Source organism: Balaenoptera ricei, chromosome 9, assembly GCF_028023285.1.
Source record: "Balaenoptera ricei isolate mBalRic1 chromosome 9, mBalRic1.hap2, whole genome shotgun sequence".
Classification (NCBI taxonomy): domain Eukaryota; kingdom Metazoa; phylum Chordata; class Mammalia; order Artiodactyla; family Balaenopteridae; genus Balaenoptera; species Balaenoptera ricei.
In genome coordinates, this window is record NC_082647.1 from 99,216,215 (window position 1) to 99,240,447 (window position 24,233).

General features: G+C 41.0%; 1 protein-coding gene and 1 pseudogene across 1 annotated transcript in view; one reads left to right on the forward strand and one right to left on the reverse strand.

Annotated features, from left to right (window-relative positions):
- The window catches only part of NRCAM (neuronal cell adhesion molecule), a 310,432-nt gene that overhangs the window by 43,072 nt on the left and 243,127 nt on the right, over positions 1–24,233 (reverse strand). Inside the window, exons 8-16 of the mRNA XM_059934189.1 lie at positions 21,723–21,893; positions 21,145–21,201; positions 19,222–19,333; positions 16,973–17,157; positions 14,727–14,858; positions 4,233–4,376; positions 2,856–2,967; positions 1,023–1,189; positions 471–618 (exon numbers count right to left, since the gene is read on the reverse strand). Of these exons, the coding sequence (XP_059790172.1) occupies positions 471–618; positions 1,023–1,189; positions 2,856–2,967; positions 4,233–4,376; positions 14,727–14,858; positions 16,973–17,157; positions 19,222–19,333; positions 21,145–21,201; positions 21,723–21,893 (1,228 nt within the window). The remainder of the gene's footprint in view (positions 1–470; positions 619–1,022; positions 1,190–2,855; positions 2,968–4,232; positions 4,377–14,726; positions 14,859–16,972; positions 17,158–19,221; positions 19,334–21,144; positions 21,202–21,722; positions 21,894–24,233) is intronic.
- On the forward strand, positions 8,306–8,424 carry LOC132372275 (5S ribosomal RNA; annotated as a pseudogene).

The window sequence follows — 24,233 nt, forward strand, 5'->3', positions numbered from 1 at the left end:
TTTCTTCTCCTCCTTCTACTCGCTTTAGGTAAAATGAAAACTCCCCATCCAAATAAAAACTAGTGTCCTGTAAAACACTGATGAAGATTCAGGCTCACTCTGATGATTAAAGAGATCGTATTTCTGCTTATTTGTAAAATGGGAATGAAAACATCTGTTGAGAGTGCACGGTACAAGTTAGAAAACAATGGATGTTGTTCAAAACCTGAAAGGTTTTTCACATCCTGAATTACACAGGAGACCAACACAAAGATAGACAAACATTCTCAGGGTCTTATTTCTATAACTTGATACCTTTTTAGGTCCAAATATTCTATAGCATGAAGAGAAAATGTATATCTACTTTGGAGAGAGAGCAGACTGCAGAAACTTTAAAAACATAACCATTAAGTTACTGTACAATAAACCTTTAGTTCAAGAGCAGCTTAAAGAGAGAAGGAAGAGAAAGGAAAGAAATTGTCTTCAAATACCTTCCGTCACTGGGCAGCTCCCCGTGGTCCTTCAGCCACGTGACGGTGGGGATTAAAGTGTGATCGTGTTTCACTATGCATTCAAAGGACACCGTGCTCCCTCTTTGCACCACTGCATATTCAGGCTGTTTAATGATCCTCGTTGGATCTGAAATGGAAAGTTACCGTTATCCTTTGCCAAAGCTGGAGAATTTAACAGAATCAAGACATAGAGAACAGACTTGTGGTTGCCAAGGGGGAAGGAGGGTGGGGGAGGGAAGGAATGGGAGTTTGGGGTTAGCAGATGCAAACTATTACATACAGAATGGATAAACAACAAGGTCCTACTGTATAGCACAGGGAACTATATTCTATATCCTGTGATAAACCATAATGGAAAAGAATATGAAAAAGAATGCATATATGTATAACTGAATCACTTTGCTGTACAGCAAAAATTAACACAACATTGTAAATCAACTATACTTCAATAAAGAAATTTTTTTTTTAAAAGCTGGAGAATTTGCTCAAAGTCTCATAATACTGAAAAAGTGTTTGCCACCTCTGCCTCACCTTTGATCTCTAAGTGAATGTCATTCTTCGCCATTCCTAACTTATTCCTTGCAACACATGTATAAGTTCCTGTACTGTCCTTCTGGGCCACAGGAATTTCCAAAGTTCCATTTTCATGTAAAACATAGATATCTTCACGAAGAGCACTCCCTTTAGCACCTTTAAACCTTCATTATGAAAATGATCACAAAGAGGAATAAAAATATTATAATTTGAAGTCAGACATGAAATGCCCTGTTCAAGGTCCAACACACCACACGATCTGCATTACAGTATCAAGGTCAGAGACGTTTGGAATCTGCACAAGTATATTGCATGCTTGTAAATCAGGGGGGTTAATGCAAAGACAGATGTCAAACTGGAGAATTCAGTGATAAATGGTGCTTGAAGAATTAGGATGACAATACAAAACACTTAATTTGTAATTTTCATTATAAGAGATTCATAACTTAATAAACACATTATTACCTATTTTATCTCTAATAAGTAATAAAATAGACACAATGAAGACTGCTCTTTCTGACCTTTCCCCCCTGCTGTGATGTGTTTGTAACTCCATCTACACGTTACAATTCTAAAGAGATTCTGACTTCAAGGTTACAAGGGTTGTACTTTTGAGAGTATAAATAGGAAAATATTCAGGGAAGGAGAAGAAGAAAGTACGCATGTAAAGTATGTCCACATTGAGCTTCCAGGTTAGTGTCAGACAGGAGAAGTGAGGATGGATGAAAAGCCGTGTGAAACTAAGCGTTAATCCATCTCCTTTGCTAGGAAATTTTCTGCAAAAGCATCCGTGTTTGGGCTTTAATCCTACACCTGGCTTTAATCTCACACCAGGAAGTGGAGCCCCACATAGTGTCTGGCACCTGATAGACAATCCATAAATGAATGTTCCAATTTTCTTTCACTCATTCTTTCTGAGCTGCGGCCTCTCCTGGCCTTGTCTCTTTCAGCTCATGCTAAAGCAAGCTGCGAGGATGACCAGGACTGATACCATGAGTGGTACGTGAAAAGGGATGGTCTAAAGAGGGAGTGAAAGGATACAGGGGAGCTTGGCTGTATGGGCTTCCCTGGTGGCACAGTGGTTAAGAATCCGCCTGCCAATGCAAGGGACACGGGTTCTACCCCTGGTCTGGGAAGATCCCACATGCCACGGAGCAGCTAAGCCCGTGCGCCACAACTACTGAGCTTGCGCTCTAGAGACCGTGAGCCACAACTATTGAGCCCGAGTGCCACAACTACTGAAGCCTGCATGCCTAGAGCCTGTGCTCTGCAACAAGAGAAGCCACCGGAATGAGAAGCCCACGCATGGCAACGAAGTCCTAACACAGCCAAAAATAAATAAATAAAGTTTAAAAAATAAAGAGGGAGTGAAAGGATACAGGGGAGCTTGGCTGGCTCCAAGCTAGGACACTCAGTGGGAGAGGAACACTGGTAATAGCAAATTCTGTTTTTTAAGCTTATGGACCCTGTGTCTGCCCCAAATGATATTTTATTACCAAGGAATGTCCCCCAACCCGTCCCTCTCGCCATCATTCATGACGTCCCGGGTAATGTCCATAGCACTGTAAAATACAGCCACTTTAATTTCTTTCAAAAACATTTACATATCCCTCTGGGATGGACAAAGCGTGCTGCCAAAGAGATCATCCATGTGACAGTATTTACCACAGAGTGAGTTGTTAATAAATATTTGTGAATACATTTAATAATTAATAGGATGATGGCTTCTGCACTGCCTTTTTCCTGTCTGTTCTCTAAAACACCACATATTGAGAAATTTGAAGGCTTTGGCAAATGTAAATATGACAAACAGATATGGCCACTACTTACCACTCGATGGTAGGTAGAGGAGACCCAAAGAAGGCACAGTCTAGTAAAGCAGGCCTGTTTGCAATGACTTGATAGAGTGTGTCTGCAGACGTAAAGATTCGTGGTGGCTCAGCTAAAAACGTTTTGGAAAGGTAAAGTAAATATTAAAATAAAATAAACACTTAGGCCCACCCGTATTTTATTGTATTTTTTTTCAGGCCATTAGAATCCATGTTAAGGCACAGCCAATGTATCTCTCCCCTTATGTTCTCAGGCAAGTATGACCCTGCCAGTCACTCAAAGTGGAAAAATACAAGTTTCCTCCCTCTGCCTCACGTCCTGCATCTTAATCAGGCACAGTATTTTAATAACTGATTTCTTTATCTATATCTCCAACTACACTGTGAGTTCCTTGCAGGCAGGGAATGGGACTTTTTATTGTTTTCTCCCCATAAACCAGCACAGTGTCTGGCACAAAAAATAATGGCCAAATACACTTTTGTTGGATGACTGACCCATCAGAACCTCGGGGTAATAATGGGGGGTGGAGGGGGGAGTGGTGGCGAACATCCAAGCCGGCAGAAAAAAAGCAGAATGTTGATGACTCAAAACAGCACCAGAATCAAAACTGCTTCCTCTCCCTCCACCAACATCTTAACCGCTCAGCTCTTCCTGTGATTTACTGACCTTCATTTCAAGCATGAGGGAAAAAATACCACATATCGGTTGGCTTCCTGACCCTAATTTTGTTTGAAAGGGAACCTACTCCACTTACAGGGGTGAAATATAATTCCCCGGCGTCATGAAAACAACTCTCACATAAATTCTTAACAAATTTGGTATTTTAGTAGTTTCGCCCCATATGAGAAATACCATGTTCACATAAACCCAACCCTTTCAGAGTATGTTTATGTCACCGTTTTCTAAACATATTATTATGAATTGATAAATAAATGTACATCTGTGACTTAGGTCATGGCCAAACATTACGATTAATGACTTACTTTCAAAAATCAGAATCATGAAATTGTCATTCAGCTTGTCAGTTTCTAAGGATGGAACAAGCAGTCACATTCAGTTAGGAAGAGCCCACCCATGCCCTTTTCCTTTTGAGGGGTTTGACACAATGTAACTGTCTATGAACAGAGCAGCCTCTTTGATTATCTCTACAATGAGGAATTTGCCTTTGTAAAAACCATGTTATGAAAGAACTTTAAGGCCAGACTGTAATTTCCTTTAGGGCAAGGTTTGTTATCTTATCCATCTTTGTATATCCCTTACAGCTCCAAGTTCTGTGCCACTGCCTAGTAGATGCTTAATATATTTCTGCTGAATGAATGAAAAACAACAGCGGTCATTAATTTAATTTGCCATGTCTTTAATAAAGGGAGAGCTTACCCAGGACATTTACAAATGCATTTGCCAGTAAATATCCATATTCGTTAGAGGCATTACACTGATACACCGCACTTGATCTTTCTTGAACGTTTGAAAAAATAATGGTATCGCCATCTATTTTTCTGCTGGGGTCATCAGGGGCAACTGTTTGGGTGTAAAAATAAAAAGTATATATTCATTCCTCTTTACTTAAAAGATGTAAAGCTTGAACTCTAATTTACAGTAAGTGGAAGACTGATCTAGGTATACGCAGTAAGAAAGAGAAGACCAACAACCCAAGCAGAAACCACAGCTTTCCTTCCTCATAATTTAGTTATCACTTATCATCATGGGTATATGCTTGATAACCATTTAGTTTTAAATGGATTGATTCTTTTCAATATTATTTTGAGAGACGCAGGGGAAAAAAGCAACACGTTAGGTGTAAACTGCAATACAAATTCAGAAAAACATTACCTTGTTCACAAAGAAATTATGGTTATTTTTGAGGAGGCAAATTAATTATCAAGAGGAGACAGCAAAATCTACTCCAAAAATAGAAATCCTTTAGATCATCCAAACCTGAGTCTTTTAAGAGCCTCTTGTTGAAATAGATTGATAAATAAAAAAATATGTAAACAAATATAGGGCTAATAATCAAATGGGAAAATATGTATTTTCTTGTCTTGACAATTCCTGAGGCTGAAGTAGAAATAAATTATGTGAGATTTCTCTTAAAGGCAGCAGTTTTCAGCTAAATCTTTCAAATACTTAAAAAAATGTTAAGAACAAGATTGATCCTTACTGAAGCAGAATGGAACAGGTTGGTAATATAATATATGAGAATTCAGTCCAAGGCATGCCCAACAATTTGGAAGTGCTGTGCTATTGGACCTATTTTCCTTTTTGTGAACACTAAATCTTAGGCTGTGACATTACGTGGCTTTAAAAGTACACTAAGCACTTCCCTGGTGGCGCCGTGGTTGGGAATCCGCCTGCCAATGCAGGGGACATGAATTCGAGCCCCGTTCCGGGAAGATCCCACATGCCGCGGAGCAACTAAGCCCGTGCGCCACAACTACTGAGCCTGCGCTCAGCGCCCGCGAGCCACAACTACTGAGCCCATGCACCTAGAGCCCGTGCTCCACAACAGGAGAGGCCACCACAATGAGAAGCCTGCGCACCAAAACAAAGAGTAGCCCCCGCTCACTGCAACTAGAGAAAGCCTGCGTGCAGCAATGAAGACCCAACGCAGCCAAAAATAAAGAAAGAAAAGTACACTGAAAGGGGTAGTAGGTGTCTGTCTCAGCATGCTGATCAAAATCAAATCTAAATAACAGCACCCATATATTCAATATCCTGTGATAGATCATAATGGAAAAGAATATGAAAAAGAATGTATATATGTAAAACTGAATCACTTTGCTGTACAGCAGAAATTAACGCAACATGGTAAATCAACTATACTTCAATAAAGTAAATTAAAAAAATAAATAACAGCACCATTCCTCTTAAACTGCTCTTGCACCTTGAACCACTTAATAGCCTTTACTTTCATTCTAAACACGCTTTTTCCTCTTCTTTTTTTTTTTTAAAGATTTTCTTGATGTGGACTATTTTTAAAGTCTTTATTGAATTTGTTACAATATTGCTTTTTTTTTTTTTTTTTTATGTCTTGGTTTTTCAGCCACGAGGCATGTGGGATCTCAGCTCCCCCGACCAGGGATCGAACCCGCACCCCCTGCATTGGAAGGCGAAGTCTTAACCACTGGACTGCCAGAGAAGTCCCCATTTTTCCTCTTTGATGGCAGGAAAAGGATGGGCACCTAAGACATATTTATCACTGCCTTTAGACTCCTTTATCACTTTAAAAAGCTTCAAATAGCTGGTTCGTCTGTGGTTTATTAATGAAAATAAATAATAAAAATAAATCAAACTATAGTTATTTATCCTTGTTTTATCACGCATATTCAAAGTATCATGCCTACTTGTACTGCGTTAGCTTCTACTGACGCTGAACAAGTTACTCCAAACTTAGTGGCTTAAAATCACACAAATTTACTATCACACAGTTCTGTATGTAGTTGTATGTCTGACACTCTGACCACAGTCAGTAGCTAATTTAGGAAATCATCTTAGATGCTCCAACTAGTTCAACTAATGATAGGTGAGCCAAGATGCTTTGAGTTGGCATCTTAGCTCACATCTGCTGTTTATGACTCTAATGATTTCAAAATGGCCTTAAGGAACATGTTCTTTGTAACCAGAAGAAAAATACAAGTTGCAATTCCTTTGACAGAGTATAGATTTCCTCAGTTAATGACAGCAGAGGACTGACACGCCACACTAGCCTAGGAAGCGGACTGGTGCTGCGGCCGGCGGCCAGGTGCCCTGAGAATGCAGCATCCCTCAGCGCAGCCCGTGTTCCTTGTCCCACATCGCAAGTCCAGGATCATCGGGGCCTTTCTGACACATACCCTCAGCAATGTCTTTCCGCTGCCTCAGCAAGGCGTGCTGGTACAGAGCAGCATTTTGGGAATCTCTTTCTCTGTCAATTATTCTTAGCACTTCTGGACCCAGTAGTTGAGCGCTCAGTGCTGGGCCTCCTCAGGGGACTCCCAGCGCCCACGCCGTGTCCATTCTGACTGCACCTCTGTGGACCCAGCAGGCGTTGGAGGGCCAGGAGTCCCTCCAAATTCCTTGAATATACTAAGCTCTTAAAAATTACATCACCGTGTGTTTAATGGGTATAGAGTTCTAGTTTTGCAAGATGAGAAAGTTTTGGAGATCTATTTCATAACAGTGTGAATGTACTATAACACTACTGAACTATATGCTTAAAAACGGTTAAGATGGTAAATTTTCTGTTATGCATGTTTTTTTTAAATTGAAGTATAGTTGATTTACAATGCTGTGCCAGTCTCTACTGTACAGCAAAGTGACTCAGTTTTACACATATATACATTCTTTTTTCAATAATCTGTTTTTTTGTGTGTGTTAGTTTCTGTTGTACACCAAAGCGAATCAGCCATATGCATACATATGTCCTCATATCCCCTCCCTCTCGAGCCTCCCCCGCATCCTCCCTACCCCACCCCTCTAGGTCATCACAAAGCACCGAGCTGATCTCCCTGTGCTATGCTGCTGCTTCCCACTAGCTAACTATCTTACATTCCATTATCGTTTATCCGAGGAGACTGGATATAGTTCCCTGTGCTACACAGTAGGACCTGTTATGTGTTTTTTTAACCACAATAAAAAGTTACCTCACCATGAACATGGAAGACTAGTTCAATTCACAAAGCCAGTAGGACGATCTTCCCCTAGTAGGGATTCATCAACCACAATATACACCATTTAAAAGAGCTTTTATGTAGCTCACAGTTGCATTTTTTTTTTTTGCTATCAACTCTTTCCAATGTTATTCTTTGCTTGAGAGGCATCTGAGTGTATCTGCCTTATTTCTGCTAAATGGTGCAGCCTCCAAATATTTATTTTGGGTGAGGTATTTAGAAATTAAATAAACCCTTTAGGTGAGAGTAATAAGCGTGGAAAAGCAGATATTTCTCCATGGGGGTTTGGTCTCCATTCTCCTTAAGCACTTACTAAAGAAACACAAGCAAACCCAGGAACTCTCACGGTGACATATGGAAGCTCAACGGGTACTGGACAAAGAATCAAATTGCTAGTGCAGAGAGACTTGAAGCCTTTGGACTCTGTGTCCTGGCTACTGGGTGGGAGTAACTCTCCAGTATCCAAACCCAAATTACTCAAAGGAATAAGAACTAATTCTGGGAATAATCAACTTCTATTGCCATAAATGCACACTGGGGAAAGAAACTGAAGAGCATAGAATTACCACCATACAACTTAAAGCCCCAAAGATAAGGTTCAGAACTGGGGTGACAGTCTCCCAACAATGGTTTCTTTTATTCTACCTCTCCTGACACAGCTGGCCAAAACCATGAACGCTTCCAACGTTTAGAAAGTGAGAATAATAACAGTGAGTGCCACCTTACATGTAAAAAGTACTATCAAGTTTTAAAATATTTTTTATATCTGTTGCATAATTTGATTTTTAAAAGAGCCTTGTGGTCTACGGCCATACTACCCTGAATGCACCCAATCTCGTCTGATCTTGGAAGCTAAGCAGGGTCAGGCCTGGTTAGTGCTTGGATGGCAGACTGCCTGGGAATACTGGGTGCTATAGACTTAAAAATAAAATAAAATAAAAATAAAAAGAGCTTTGTGAAACAGATTAAGTAGATAGTAGTATATGCACCTCGGAGATGAGAAACTACAGACTTAATGGTTTGTTTAATGCCTGATTACTGCTCAGATTTTCTGAGTTAGTCTCCTTTATAAACATCTCCTGAAATCTGAACGTCTGAGCGTAATGTAGAACAAATCTCTGCGGAAAGAGATGACTTTTCTTCTCCATCTAGGCATTCTATCCCCTATAAGCGATGTCACTGAGCCCTTTACTTTTTAAAAAATAATTAATTAATTTATTTATTTTTGGCTATGTTGGGTCTTGGTTGCTGTGTGCGGGCTTTCTCTAGTTGCAGCGAGCAGGGGCTACTCTTCGTTGCAGCGCGCGGGCTTCTCACTGCGGTGGCTTCTCTTGTTGTGGAGCACGGGCTCTAGGCGTGCAGGCTCCAGTAGCTGCGGCACGCGGGCTCAGTAGTTGCGGCGCACGGGGTCTAGGGCACACAGGCTTCAGTAGTTGTGGCGCACGGGCTCAGTAGTTGTGGCGCACGGGCTTAGTTGCTCTGCGGCATGTGGGATCTCCCCGGACCAGGGATCGAACCCGTGTCCCCTGCATTGGCAGGTGGATTCTTAACCGCTGTGCGACTGGGGAAGTCCCTGAGCCCTTCACTTTTGAGAAAAGGAAGAAGAAAGATGCCTTGGTGGAATCTTGGGTCGATCCTGGACCACGCCTCCATTCCTCTGCCTGCTCATCATGTGTTACTGGCTTTCAATCTCTTCCTCCCATGCCAGCAAAATATGTAACTGTGGCAGGAGGAGGTCTTCTGTCCATTCTTATTCCCTTCATTCCATCCCCTTCTCATCTTTCAGAGAAAAGGGGTCTTTTAACGTAATAATAGTGTGATCTTACATATGCTCCATGTGGAAGGATCTGAGAGATCTACCCCAACTCACATGTGAGATCATTAAAGATCTACAAGTGTTAGGCTCTATGCTGCCTTCTAGGACAGGGACAGGAATCTCGGTGTCCACAGTCTTGACCTTGGACATTTTCTTTCTGATCCTGGGTTCTAATTCCACAACCTCCCAGACACTGCGGGTCACACAATAAAAATCAAAGTTCTTTTTCGGCACCAGCACCTCTGCAGCTGTGTTCTTTTTCCTGACTTCTGCAGATGTTTAAAAAAAAATTTTAGGTGGTTTTGGACAAATTCCATATTTAATAAGTCTGCTTTTTGCTTCAAGGAAAGTTAAAAGTAACCTGGCCAGTCCTGGAGGGACAGAGCTTTGGAAGATACTGAGATTAGAGCCCAGGCTCTTTTTGAATGAATTCTTCCGGTTTTGTAAAACAGTAGGTGCCAGGTCTGAAATGCACAGTCACAAATCAATAACACTGTATTTTGCTGGCACTTCCCTGGTGGTCCAGTGGGTAAGACTCTGCGCTCCCAATGCAGGGGGCCGGGGTTCGAACCCTGTTCGGGGAACTAGACCTCGCATGTATGCCATAACTAAAAGATCCCACATGCTGTAACTAAGACCCAGCACAGCCAAAATAAATAAATAAAATACATATTGAAAAAAACCACTGTATTTGGCTAACAGAACCCAAGTCTGACTCCTCCCCCTCCTGATCTAGCTTCTCCTTTTACAGTCCTTATGTGCCCTTGGCAGCCAGAGCCCGCAGAGGTGGGAGGAGAGAGTGGCAATGTCCTTAGGTGATTGCCCACAAGTCAGGAGTGGGCAGGCTGTGTATCTGGTACTGTGGTCCCCTGATAATGTCTCTGTTGTGTTGCAGCTGGCGGCGATGTCAGGCACCTGGTGGGGGTGCTGCACGATGATACTGCAGAAGCACAGCTATTCCCTGTCCCTGCCCCTTGGCAAATGGTCCACCCAAGGTTTCTGCAGCGTCTTAAGTAGAAGGTGTCAGCAAGCCAGCCTGTGCTCCCAGCTAACCTCTGGTGTCTACTCTAGTCTCCCCTTGAATCCTCACCATGCCAACTCTGTGCCACTATATACTATGGTAAATTTTGCTCTTTCCTGCTACCCCTGCCTCTCTGCCATCCCTCCTCCTTGCCCTGTCATTGTTGAAAGCATCTGTGGGCTGCAAACTCAGCAAACTGCAGATGAGAAACAAGCCCCAGTCTCTTGTTTCCAGAATGGGACCCAAACCTCAAAGGCAGTTCTGTTTAGAGGCGTCCGAATTCATGGGCAGGGTGGACAGGGGAGAAGCACGAGGCTCTTCGAATTCTACCGATTTGGGGACAGTTTTCTTCTTCATTTACTCCCTCTCCCTTTCCTGGATCAGGAGAGGTCCACACAGGGCGGGACAGGTAGGGTTCAGTTGGAACGTAGCTGTTTAAGACTTAGTATCTACAAATGAACTTATCTATGAAACAGACTCACAGACATAGAAAACAGACTTGTGGTTGCCAAGGGAGACGGAGGTGTGGGGGAGGGATGGATTGGGAGTTTGGGATTAGCAGGTGCAAACTATTATATAGTGAATGGATAGACAACAAGGTCCTACTGTATAGCACAGGGAACTATATTCAACATCCTATGATAAACCATAATGGAAAAGAATATGAAAAAGAATGTATATGTATATGTACAACTGAATCACTTTGCTGTACAGCAGAAATTAACACAACAAAGGGACTTCCCTGGTGGCGCAGTGGTTAAGAATCCGCCTGCCAATGCAGGGGACACGGGTTCGAGCCCTGGTCCAAGAAGATCCCACGTGCCGCGGAGCAACTAAGCCCGTGCGCCACAACTATTAAGCCTGCACTCTAGAGCCCACGAGCCACAACTACTGAGCCCACGTGCCACAACTACTGAAGCCCATGTGCCTAGAGCCCATGCTCCGCAACAAGAGAAGCCACCGCAATGAGAAACCCGTGCACCGCAATGAAGAGTAGCCCCTGCTCACTGCAACTAGAGAAAGCCCATGCACAGCAACGAAGACCCAACACAGCCAAAAATAAATAAATTAAAAAAAAAAAAATTAACACAACACAGTAAATCAACTATACTTGAATACAATTTAAAACATTTTTATATTAAAAATTAAAAAAATTTTTCATTAAAAATTAAAAAAAAAAAAAGACAGTGTCTAGCCAAGAAGTCATTCAGCAGAAGCTGTAGGTAGACTAGCGGCTGAGGGTGGGGATGGGGAACAGTGGTGGCCCTGCAGTACCATCGTGCAGAGAGCTGTGAGGGTCCCCCCCCCGCCGGCGCCTCAAGCCCAACGTCACCTTTCAGTTCCGAGATTCCAAACAGTAATCCACGCACTTTTAGCTTGGCTACCAGATGTGGAGAAAGAAACCTTCCAGGGACACTTCTCATCACCTCGGTATAAATACACAGCACCTGCTCCCAGCACTGTGGGGCAGCCTGGCGGCCAGGGCCCCCGGCTTTTTTGCCAGACCGCACGGGGTTTCTCTTCCTGCTCGCCCACCAGAATGACTGCTCCGAGGCGCGCCAGAGGCCAAGGGGCCCTGGATCTGCAGGCACCGTGGAACTCTCATCCTAGCTCTGCTGAGCCTCCTGTTTTCCTTCCAGCGTGCACTTAACACATACTTTGGGGATGGAAGAAATGAACTGATCTGGAACCTGATTTGAAAGATTTTGTTCTGGACCCAATCAGATGATTCGGGGTTAGGGCAGACAGGTTCCACTTGTCTCCAGGGACCACTGTCCTGCACCCCCTGTCCCCAAAATGCAGGCTTTTCACTGTTGATCCTCCCCCCAGATATTTCATTTAAAGGGGAGTGTCTATGAGTACAATTTCAAAGCTGACTTTTTAAAGTCTAGTTGACTTACAATATTAGATTAGTTTCGGGTGTAGAACATAGTGATTCGATATTCCATAGATTATATTCCATATAAAGTTATAAAATACTGGCTATAATCCCTGCGCTGGACATTACACCCTTGAATCTTATTTTACACCTAGAAGTTCAAAACTCATTACAGCTGCAGTTACAGGGTTCCCTGAGAGGCACCACCTGTGCCCGGTTTGGAAGGCTCACAAGCTGAGCCCATCAGGAGGAAAGATCAGCTTCCTTATTTTATCTCCCCTCGTCCTTGTGTCACTGACCCACCTACATCTCCATTTTCCCCTGCTTATGATTGCATTCTGGCTGCGGAGCTTGAGGATTTATCTTTCCAACATTCCCTGGCTCCCTGGCTTTCCTGCTCAGAAATGATGGATGTCCCCTCCCACCTGTCAGTTTCCCTGAGGCCAGACCTCAGGGGCACATTTAACCTTCCATAAACTGGCACAGAACCTCTGAGATACAAAACACAGTGCCAAAGTGCTGAGCACGCACCATCCTTTATGCCATTCTGAACACATTCCTAAGAAAATCAGATACTCTACCAAAAAACTTACTTTTCAGTTCTGGGCTTTCTTCCACTTTTTCTCAGTTTTCACCTATACGTCTCTGAGAGTGGCAACAGCTTCCCAATGCACAACCCCAAATACTCTCTGCAGTTTTTCCTGATCCTGATCCTAGCTAAAATTGGGAATGGAAATATCCAAACCCGAAATGCTGGCCTCCTTAGTGTCTGTGTTCTCCCAGGAACTTATTTCCTTTTACAGTAAACACAGGCTGTCTGTTTCTGAGGATCCGATAAGTACTGTGTTGTGTGACACACACTCCTAATAAACACTCATGGAACCAGGTCTCTCACCCCCTCTAGACCTGCAGTGGTTAAGACCTTGATGGTGAGAAGAAGGGACGTGTGTCATTTAAAATCTGCCAGCAGCTTTCAGATCCATCTTAGGGTGAAGACTATTTCAGGAAAGCCAGTTTAATGGACCTTTTGGGTATGTAAGAGTAGAACCAATTTTTGATTCTGGCTTGGAGGCAACGAGGAGCTAAGCTGCTCTACATCATAATCCTGAAGGTTGTCTTTATTGGGGGTAAAGAATATCTTTGCAGATTATTATGCTACTGACTGGGAGAGTGAACCTGAGGCTGGGTTTTAAACAGAAACCAGTTCTCTCTCTCTCTCTCTGGGTCTAAGAGAAGGTCTGAACTTCAAGAAGGGGAAAATGTCCAAAGATTCGCCTCTCGGTAGCAGCTGGTGGTGAGCGGGGTCAAGACAAAGGAAAGGCAGTAGGGTGCCTGTGAATGGCCACGGCTTAGGAATCCGGGAGCAGAAAGACGCAATATCCGTTTTAAGTTTTCTTTGCTATAATTCCCTTATATTATGCTCAAGCCTTTAACCAAGTTTTGTAAAACTGGTCTTTGTTGTGATTTAGAAGACTGATGGAAAGCCTGTGGTCACACTTTGGGGAACTGTTCCTGGCAGCGGGGGGTGGGCAGCCTGGACAACCTGGCTGAGAGACAGCTCGAGTGGTCCAGGGAAGGTGGCAGAAGAGGTGACACGTGGCAGCTAGGACCATACAGGTATCGCTCAAGGATGAGCTCAGCAATACGGAGGGAGGGAAAACTGGTCAAAGATGGAGCACCCAGCAGAGGACTGGGGTCAGAGGATGTGTTCTTCTTTGGGTATTAAATGGGATGGTGACCTTTCAAGACTGCAGAACGTGGGAACATCTGGGCTCTACTTAGGAATGAAAACCTCTTTAAATTAAGACAGTTGTATTTCTTATTCTTGTCATATCCACTGTCTCTATTCCTAGCCTCCCCATCCATCTCCTCCGACTCCTGTGATGTTTCCACAAATCACTTGACATTTTGAACAAAGAAGATAATCTGAACTTTTCAGTGATGTTTATTTCTCACCCTGTCATTCTTCCTATGATCCATGTAAAAAACAGAGGAAATATTGCCAAGCTCCAACCAGCACATACCGTTACGTTAATAGCATAAACGGGACTTCCCTGGTGGTGCAGTGGTTAAGAATCCGCCTGCCAATGCAGGGGACACGGGTTTGAGCCCTGGTCTGGGAAGATCCCACATGCCGCGGAGCAACTAAGCCTGTGCGTCACATCTACTGAGCCCACGTGCCACAACTATTGAAGCCCACATGCCTAGAGCCCATGCCCCGTAACAAAGAGAAGCCCCCGCTCGCCGCAACTAGAGAAAGCCTGCGCGCAGCAACAAAGACCCAACGCAGCCAAAAAAGAAAAAAAAAATAGCATAAACGATTCGGTCATAATAAATTATATCTAAAGGTAGTAAAATTAAAATCTAAAGGTAATTTCATGCCTCTGTTTAACTCATATATGGCTTCCTTCCTTAAGCCAAGTTATTTTATCACCATTTGTACCCTGTGGAGATGTCACTATGCTCCGAAAATACACTGCAACTGAAGCCACTCAAGGAAACTTACTTTCTATCAGGACTCCATTCAATAACCAGCTAATTCTGGGTTTGGGGTTGCCATTAGCTCTGCAGATCAGGGTTCCATCCTCTCCTGGGGACAGCACAAGATTTTGAGGTGCTATGATCCAGTATGGAGCCGCTTTGTGAGGAAAGGAAAAAAAACCCACAAAAAATTGAATCAAATAAGTTATTCTAGCAAACTTAGTATACTGAACTATCTTAATAAAAATAAGTATTTTGCAAAACATTTGTTAGTTTCATTTTTTTAGAGTGAATAGATTTATGCTTCAAAGAACACTTCAGATTTTCAGAAGAATGTTTAAGAAGACTCAGTGACATCTATGTATTATTTCTAGAGCCTTTTGATTCAAATATCGTCATCTTGTTTTACATTACGTTAATCAGACATCGAAGAGGTAACAGATTTCTCTAACACTGTAGAGGAATTTATAGGTACAGATAGGGCTAAGAAACATGAATTTAAAATCTGAGCCCTGTAGAATACATACAATTATAAATCTGAGCCCTGTAGAATACATACAATTATAAAATTGGGAAGCAGTTTTTAAAGCTTTGCATTTTTGAAAAGCTGCCAAGTTAGTATAGAGTGTTCTTATAAGCCCTTCACCAGCTTTCTCTTACAAAACCATGGAACAGATACCAAAACAAGAAATTAACACTGGATACCATCAGCTCAACTACACACTGTATGAGGATTTCCCCCGTTTTTCCCCTAATGTCTTATTTCTGTCTCAGGACCCTGTCCTGGACACCACATTGTGTTTAACTGTCACATCTTCTTAGTTTCCTCCGATCTGGAAGTTTCTTGCTCTTTCCTTGTTTTTCATGAACCTGAGACTTTTAAAGACAACTAGTCAGTTATTTTGTAGAACATCTTTTTTTTTTTCTTCTAAATAATCAAGAGCTTTTTGGTTATTTTTTGTAATAAGGAACATCCTCTTTTCATCATTATCAGGACAGAAATGGAGAAAAGTGAATATATGTCCGTGTTAGCCATAAGTGTTACATATCAATGTTAATTACTAGCCCAACACTATAAATAAGTTCTCTATCATCTCTTTTTTTTTCATGAAGAGTTTCTTCCTTGAACATCCTTCCAGACTTACAAAGGAGAACTAGCCAACTGAATTCTTTCAGGGATAAATCAAGCTTACTAAATTGCTTAATCTTCATATTTCTCCTAAGGTATGTTCTCTACTTCTTATCTGTAACTAAAATATTTTGTGAAACATTTTCAACATGCTCTCATTCCTAGAGAATGTTTCTACCAGTGACTATTGAATTCTCCTATAGATCAATGGGAAGGTTTTAAGTGAACAAAAGCTTTTCCATCTAAGGTCAAATTTAGTGATTTCTGAGTGAAGAACTCCTGAATTTTTAGATTATAATCACCATCCAACCACCGCCATCAGTATCATCAAAATTACTTCTTTTTTAAAAAAAGGTTATACTCCATTTACAGTTATTACTAAATATTGGCTATATCCCCCGTGTTGTACCATAGATCCTTGTAGCTTATTTTAAACATCATAGTTTGTACCTCTTAACCCCCTCCCTACCCCTTTACTGCCTCTCCCCACTGGTAACCGCTGTTGTAGACGTCCATCATATCTGGGAGTACATGATATTGACATGGCTTACTAGTGGTTATATTAACCTTGATCACTTGGTTAGAGTGATGTCTGCCAGGTTTCTCCACTGTAAAGTTATTATTTTCCTGCTTTCCATGTTCTATTCGTTAGAAGCAAGTAAGTCCAGCCCTCACTCAAGGGAAGGACAATTAAGCTCCATCTCCTTAAAGGCACGAGGAGTAAAGAATTTGTGGACATATATTAAACCTGCTTCAGTAATTAATTTTTGGGGGGTGAGGGGAGAAGAAACACTTTGAGGCTATGTAAATATCCTGTTTCTCCTTAAAGGTCCATCCCGTAATTTTAGCACTCATCACTAGCTCTTGCCTACAGCAGTTATAACTGTGGGATTCTAAATGTGATTTCCTATTTCCTTCATTCTTTCTACACTTATTAATTGGAATCCTCTGCAAGGAAGATCTGAGGGAGTGAATTTTTCACCTGATTTAGATGCACTATAAGTAGCAATGAGAAGAGATTCAAGGTGCCAGGTATGTTGATATAAATTACATTATTATTGAATATAATCAAAGGCATTTTGATCGAAGACTCAGGGATTCTCAATGGAGGCAAGAGCCATGTATTTTAGACAATGATATACCTTTAACTGTGACAGAAATGATATGATGGATGGCTCCTAGTGCATTTTTGGCTATACACTGGTAATTCCCAGAGTCTGCTTCTGTAACCTGAACAATCTGCAGAGTTTTCTTAAAGTTCCTATAAAATGTCCGGTTGATGGGGAGTGTTCCATCTTCTTTTATCCAGTAAATAATTGGGGTAGGCCTGATAAGATGAATAAACAATAACATTACAAGAAAAGAAGTTCACCTAGCTGCTTTTGAGGGTGATTTTCATGCGAGCTTGTCACAAACATAAAGGTCATGAGGAATATATAGAGATTTACACCAGCACCACACTTTTTAACTAGCACCACACTTTTGTAAGTCATGCTCAAAACCTTACATTTCAGTCTGTAAGTTACCATTTTCACACAAGCAGAACTGTGCTAATTTATGGCACACTGTGAACTTGGACTTCAGGGATCTGGTGAGAATGGCAGCAAGACTTACTTGACTGAAGGGACCTAATTATTTTCTTCAAAGTTCTGATCAGTGAGGCACTCTTGGAAAATTTTGCATGAAGGGACTATGTCAATCAAAAGAATGACCATAAAATTAATGACACCGAGTTATAATTTTTTTATCGGCTAGAGTTAAAAATGCCAGAGAAAGAGCTGATATACATATTTGTGCCCGTGAACTTTTCACACATTTCCATATCAAATGGAAGCACCTCCTTATCTTATAATAGGCTATCTGATGACGTGAAAGAAGTGATTAGAGGAATCGTGCTCTTACTTTAGTTTCATTATTAGTGATATTTTAAAATACCAACTGACAGAAGTAGGCCCAACTCATGTGTTACTCATACCATTTCTCACCTACGTTTCTTATTAAATCATGAACTATAGAGGCAGATGAAAAGCCAGACATAGGCTTAGAGTTAAAAGGTCTGCTTCAAAATCCCAGCCTTATCCCTAAATTGCTCTCTGATCTTGGATCCCTGACCTTTCTGGGCCTCAGGTTTCTCTGCTGCCTTAATGCGCATAATGATGCTTGTTTTGATCTGGTGACTTGAGAAGGTTTTCATGAGGGTAAAATAAAAATCCATTCAATACATTTACTGAGACTAAATTATAGACCAAGCACTGAGTTGTGTGTTGGGAAGATAAAGATAATAAAAAGAATGGTCCATGCCCTCAGGAAGATCACAATGTATTTATCATTAGAAATGCAAGTGGGATTAATGGATTGTAGAATTTTTTTCATTTGTTTGGTTGAATAAAAATAATGGAACAGATATATTTGAGGAACTGAATTGTGAGTAGTGTGATTTCCTGACACGGCCAGCAGAGGCCTCCATGTGCCTCCGGAGGTAAAATTATTCCTGGAGGCCAATTCTGGGATTCTAGGAAGGAATGTGGACTTTCAGTCACCAGGCCAAGGACAGCACAGATCATAACACGTGATCACAACATGTTTCCGAGATTCCAATCAATGTTTTCAGCAAATGTGCCTTATCAGTAGTACTTGCTCTGTGCCAGGAGTAAGAGGGAACTATATAGAGAAGCTCGCCTTGAACGTTTTCCTAATCTGGGACTCCTGTCAAGGGCACATGCGTTCTGGGGGTGGCGTCAGTTTTGAGGTCTGCACAGATGAGACATCTGCAAAGAAGCTGGGCTGGTGACTGGTCACTAGGAAGCAGTGGTTGGGACAGTGTGCCAGGGAGAAGGTTAGGTCCTGTGAGGCCATGTTTGCCTCTGCTGTTAGGAGAACAAGCCAGGGCTAGATTGCTAGAGGGATGTGAGAAACTCATGGTCAAGAGCTCCGTTGCCCTGCTCATAGCCAGCAGACCCAGAGCTGTGAACCCAGAGCCGAGCCGCCCAGCAGATGCACAAACAGGGTCAACTGAAATCAGTCGGATCTAGACTGTTACAGCACAACTGCCTTGCAGACCTGCAGACAAATGATCAGTGATAAACAGCTATTGGTTTTAAGCCGCTAAGTTTTGAGATGCTTTGTTAGATAACAGTAGCAAAATAATAACCTGAATTATAATCAGAGCAGTCAGAAGGTGATTACTGATACTTATCTCAAAAGGAACACTATTAACAAAATATTTTAATAACATGGAATTTATATGGCCTGTTTTGGAAGGAATTATCACATTTTTCTTGATGCTTAATGGAATCAACATAAGACAATGACTGTTGTTATGATATTAACGCCTCTCTACCAATCTACTATGTTTACATAAGAAGTGGACATCAAGACAGTGTTAACTCACAGCCCTTCTGCAATGCACTCAAGTGAAAGGACATTTCCTCGTAATTCCTCTTTGCGACTTGCATTGCCTTCTGGAGTTAAAAATGTTGGTGGCCTCTCTCTATGTGATTTAGCTGCAAACAAGAAAATCAATATGCATTCAGAGTTATGAACACGGATTTCTAGAAGCCCAGTTCACTGTCTAAGAATCTAATCCCTTTGCAAATCCACTGAGCATTTGATTGTGAAATTTGTTAAACTAACACATACACACTCTTTGCCTTGCAAATAGCCATCACTCACTCAGCCGGAAGCAACAACTATTTTGGTTGCACAAGCATTAAAAATAAGAACTTTTTTCCTCTTGTACATTTCCCTAATTTGGGTTAGGGTCCTATGAATTTTTGGTGAGTTGGCAAATTTTCAAAATGTAGACATAGAGAGGAAAATCATGTTATCAAATTATCTATCTCTTAAGATGAGTGCGCACGTCAAAGTGAAAATGAGCTGTCTATCTTCTGGAAGATATGACGATGGAAGGGGTATTTTGCTTTACCCTAGGGACAACATTATAGTCAATTCCATTGATTAATCGTGAAGATAAATTGTGGTGAACATCTAACATATCAAAACTGCAAGGTTTATGGAAAAGAAAACAAAACAAAACACAACTAGAAAGTGACTGCAGAGGTGTGGCAAATTGTGTGCCATAAATTAAGGGTGGACTTAAAGCAGTTGAAATTGGTTTCCTCGACAAAAAAGTAAAAAAGGGCTCAAGTCAGAAATCTCAGGAAGATATCTACAGACTACCTTCATGTTTTATGTAGTCCTTGCCTAAATGTGGCCTTATCTTCTGATGGCCTCTCAGAAAAACTTAAAGTCGAAATCATACCATCTTGAGGTTCTAACAGCCCTTTACAGTGTTCAACACTTTAATGTATTATCTACTTGATGCTCATAAAAACTGAAAAGGTAATATATGAATTCTTCTCATTTCTCAGAAGAAAAAACTGAACACCAGAGAAGGTATTACTGGAGATAAATTAGAGTTTTCCTTAGATTTTACCCCTCTGAAATCACTTTGGGAATGATTTTGAGGCCCATATTTTTCAGGAGGATTTTAACATAAAATAAGATAAAATGAAATAAGGTAAGATAAAATAAGGCAGGAGTTGTGATCTGTTTACTCTGGTCATTGATAGTACCTTAATGTTTTTTACTTCATATCTCAAAGGTAAAAAATACAGCAGAAATTCTGTCTTATAGATAATTAAGAGGACCCCATATCCAGAACCCATAATTTTCACACATAGACTCTATAACTGAGAGCCATATTTCTGTTAAGGAAATCAAATTCTTTTCTTTTTAAAAGAATGAAGTTAAATCCTCTGTTTTTAAAAAGATAACTTCCACTGAAGACAGTCACTCGATTTTAAACAAAACTAAGAGAAATACTATTGCTAATTATACGACGTTGATAAGGTCATGTGAAAACAGATGGAAATACGATGATTTACTATCAAAATCCACTTAATATTAATTGCAAAAGGTTACTAAGACATTGATGTTAGTATTTTAGCAGGTTAACGCACCTTGCCAACTCTTATTTAATTCATGAGAAAAGTTTATGAGCCAGACAAAAAAATGAAAAATGTAATTCTGAACATACACGAAAGATTTTTTTTCCAAATCTTGTGGAATGGTTCTTTACATGAAAACAGTTATAGTAACTTTCATTATTATACATACAACATGGAACAGGTTTTAGTGACATGTTTGAGAGCTCAGAGCTAAACTTCATATGAAACATACATTGATTCTAGTGGTATTAAACATGGAACTAGGAATTTCATAAAGAAATAAGGTTGAACAGCCATGGAGGTGAAGTTAGTGAACTAAATTCTACAATGAAGGAGAAATGTCAGTTACAATCACCATAACTCACCACCATAAAACTCAGTGTCACTCAAATTAGCAGCTATAGTGTCATTCAATTCATCCACTGAAATAAACAGAATATTATGAAGAATGCAAAAAGTAGGGGGGAGGGGATTGTAAAAAAAAAAGTATTGGGCAACAAAAGCAAACATATATACCTATGTTGACCGAGCACCGTCCCTACCAAGTAAAAACAGTGCTTTACATTGTATAGAACTATTTCATTAATTCACTCAGCCACCCCCAACCAGTAATATGTGAATATATAACTGAAGCAGCAGGACTCCCAATTAAAGGCATCGTGAAGCATAAAGCACTCACAAATGCTCAGAACACTAAGTAGATTCAGGAAGTTACCATGGCAACAGTAATGGTAATGACAGCAAAAACTGTAAAATACAGTATTTAAGGTAGGCAAGCTCCTTATAATACTGATACATATGCCAACACTTTAGCAACTATTCACAGGTACTTTCCTGACCAGTGAACCTGTCTACTTCAAAGCTAGTAGGATTTAATAATTCATACATTTGCACACATTTGTAAACATCATGGCAAGAGAGTTTCTGGAAACTGAACTCTTACCTGAAATCACCTTCACAGAAATAGGTTGCTTCTGCTGTATGGTTTGAGTGTGATTAAATCGGGCGTAACAGATGTAGTCTTCCCGGGTATCCTCTGGGAGCACATTGGAAAAATAAAGGTCTCCATTCAGACCCTGGGAAACTCTCTCACTTTGTGGAAGTCTTTGAAAGGCTGGAGAAAGGCGGAGAGACATCTAGATCATTCCATCAAAAAGTGGCCACTTTCCAAATTAGTGAGATAAATGTATCTACTAATAACTAGTTCTGTGAACTTCACTTGAATGCTTTTTTTCTCTATAAAGATCTTTGAGTAAAAGCAAATAACTGTAAAAAAAAAAAAAAAAAAAAAAAAAAAAAAAGACACATGTATTAAAACTCCAGTTGTACCTGCCAGACCCTAATTTCTCTGGAGTGAGGGTAGAGGTGAGATTAGAGTTGTCCAGTGAAGGGTTTCATGAAGCAAGCATAAACCAAAAAATGTTTTACAGAAAGAGTTTGCATGACTTTTCCTAACATTTAAGTTAATCCCTAATTGTTAATCATAGATACACACATATCTCAGAAAGTGCATTACGGAAGCTTGTAAGGATGTTACCATGGGTTGCATCCATTGCAGTACATACACAGTCAGACACCTTATACTGTGACAGCACCTAACTGTGATGAACTAGGTCCTGGGCAAGGTGTCAGGCGGACCCGGTTCCCTGCCCTGAGCTTGGGACCTAACTGGAGAATCAGGCAGCAAACAGGCAATTAACAACAGGGTGTAATGCTGCAGACATGCCGCTCAGAGGACCCCCACACCCAGCCTCCCTCACCTCCTCTACTTTTTCTTTTCTGTGTTACCTATCACCTTCTAACAGACAATGTACTTTACCTGTCATGTGTATGGCTTTTAGTCTGTCCCTCCGCACTAGAATTTAAGTTCCAGAAGGACGGAGACTGTCATCTGCTTTGTCTACTGTTATAGCCCTAAAAATGCACCTGGCCCCTCACAGAAGCTCCATAATGAAATGAATAACCATCAGCATTCTGACTTTCCAGTTTCACATTTAACAACCGACTTCTCCTCAGGTCCAAGGAACAGTCTAGCCTCAGGCGTGGAGGGGAGATTTTCTAAGGTGATGAAGAACTCAGGGAGATGGGACCAATGATCTATGTGTGAACTTACACTTGGCTGGCTAGCATGACTCAGGAAGCTTCTGACTCAGTTCACTGGGAGAGTTCTTCAGCTCTGAAGTGAGAGAACTAGGAAAAATTGTACCTCCCAGTTGCCTGGGGCCAGGTGTCATGTCTCCCGGAGGATTTCTCGAGTCTGAGTCAAGCAGCTATGCTCCTACAGCAAGAGGTGCCCTATCTAAAATGTCACGAAATGCAAAATTATGGGGAAAAGTCTGCAGCTCCCTTGGGCAGGAAAAGGGAGGGAAATGTGGAGCCAGACCTTGAAAGGATGCTAGTTAGTCATGTTAGTCAAGTTCTAGGTCAAGATGGGGGTTTGGCTGGCGGTTGTAAATTCATGGTTTGAAGCCATTAACCAGGGAAAGGGTTGTTTTAAAAAATAACTCAGAAAAATAATGTACACTTATTTCATGAATACATAGAGTTAAAGATAGGGACACATTTATTCTCTTCCATTTCTCCTGCTGTATTTTATTATGGACCGGTGTTGGGAGATCAAATGAAAGGGAATGCCGTTTTATGAGGATGGCAGCACTTTGCCCACTGAGTTCCTTTGCATTACATTGGGACAAAAATGTATGCAGATAGGAATAACGTGATAAGGTCATCTTGCCAGAAGAATGCTACACAGATCTGAATTTTTTCTCATATCCAGATGAAATTTCACTTGAAAGGTCCAGATGCTTTGCCTACAGCCTAAAATGTATGTAAATGACATGGCCAGCAGTGCAATGTGAAAAAAATTAGTTACATATTCAGATGATTCTGAGACTTTACATGTATATGCCTCTTTATTAAGTGGAAAAGTCATCAATTCTGAATAAGAACCAAGAACCAAATACTGGGCCTCATTTTGGCAGTACCTTTGGATACTGTTATTCTCGACCACATAACCCACTCATTTACGTTTGATTTGTTACTTATTCTTTCAAAATCTGTAAAAGCTGTTACGTGATCATAGGAAAAATATCTTCGCCCATTTATTCATTTATATATTTATTTTCCATTGCTTTGTGATACTTTCTCTGAGTGCTTTGATACAGAACAGCCAAAACTGGAAATGAAATGTGAGAGCTAAATTTTATCTTCAGTAATGTGCACAGCTGGTGATTTCAGAGGAAATCATGTCACTGAGAACAGAATATATTCCCTACAAATATTTTGCAACCATTCCCACCATTCTATCCAAAGGACTCTTGTCAAGGTCAACAGCGACCACCGTGTTACCAAATGTAATACTCATTTCTCAGTGAGACTGGAAATTGATCTCTCAGCAGTATTTGAACCAGCTGATATTCTGTCTCCCTGACACTTTTCTTCCCCTCGTCCTGGG